Source organism: Sphaeroforma arctica (genome assembly GCF_001186125.1).
Source record: "Sphaeroforma arctica JP610 unplaced genomic scaffold supercont1.9204, whole genome shotgun sequence".
In the NCBI taxonomy this organism is placed as follows: domain Eukaryota; class Ichthyosporea; order Ichthyophonida; genus Sphaeroforma; species Sphaeroforma arctica.
The window spans coordinates 1-1,111 of NW_014031354.1; the positions used below are offsets into that span (position 1 = coordinate 1).

The following is a 1,111-nucleotide window of genomic DNA, read 5'->3' on the forward strand; positions in this document are numbered from 1 at the left end:
ATATATATATATATATATATATGTATATATATATATATATATATATATATTTATATATATATATATATATACAAATATACATATACATATACATATATATATATATATAAATGATACTGGAACGTTTATTTAAAGTAGCTCATGGCACAACAATTGAAATTGAGAGTTCGGACTGTACGTTTCAAGTGAAGATTAGACTTAGAGGGCTCTATCATTGGGGCGGAGCCTGGCATGGGCGGCTTATTTAGTGAAAGGTCATGCGGGTTGAACCGTGTCGTTGATCCATAACACCCACACCGGAATACAGTACACTGAGAGACCTTGGTCACAGACCTACACGCATATGTACTCCCTCCAGCCAAAGTACAGGCACATACGAGTAGGCAGGCCATTCGGGAGCCCGTTAAGGAAAGCATTGTTGATCAGGGGCAGCCCAGATGCAATAGAGTACTGGTATCCGTGATCCTGAATCTCAATGGGTTGCAGAGAAGCATGGGTATTGTAGTGTTGTTGTCTCTGTGTGTTGTCGGCGTAAAGGTCCCCGCTTGCGATATTGTCCGTAAAGTCCGCAACACCGTTGGAGGTGGGCGGGTCTGTGAATAAATAATCGTCGTGTGAGCTTGCCGAGTGACATAAAATGGTAGGTAAGCAGGCGTTCGCAGGTTGTGCGTCACCATAGCAACACTTTGCTAAGCTAAAAACCACAGCAAGACTTTTTGCTAAGTTAAAAACCGTAGCAACACTTGTATATATCAAACTGCCCGATACGTCGTGCTTCAATTATGTACATCGAAGCAGCGATAATCGCGCAGTAGTAGAAACTATAAAGAAATCTGGAAGGGTTTGCGTGAATATATACTGCTATATCATATTTGTGTATGTGAGATATACATTCCGGCCTGCGACATGTGCCATATGACATTGAACTAAGATCAGCTCACATTTGCAGATTAGTAAATGCCATTCCCCGCAGCACATGCATAAAATGGGTATATGAACAAATTGAAGATGTACTTAAATACACAGAATTGCGCGTGCGTAAACTAATTTATACACATTCTCATATATATATATATATATATATATATATATACATACTAGTATACGAGGA

The 1,111-nt window shown here is 39.3% G+C and overlaps 1 protein-coding gene across 1 annotated transcript; it reads right to left on the reverse strand.

Annotated features, from left to right (window-relative positions):
- Positions 1-333: 333 nt before the first annotated feature.
- On the reverse strand, positions 334-694 carry SARC_16909 (hypothetical protein; the record flags this gene model as incomplete). Its single annotated transcript, XM_014288988.1, has 1 exon — positions 334-694. A coding segment is annotated over one exon (361 nt), but the record flags the coding sequence as incomplete, so codon positions are not given.
- Positions 695-1,111: the final 417 nt, after the last annotated feature.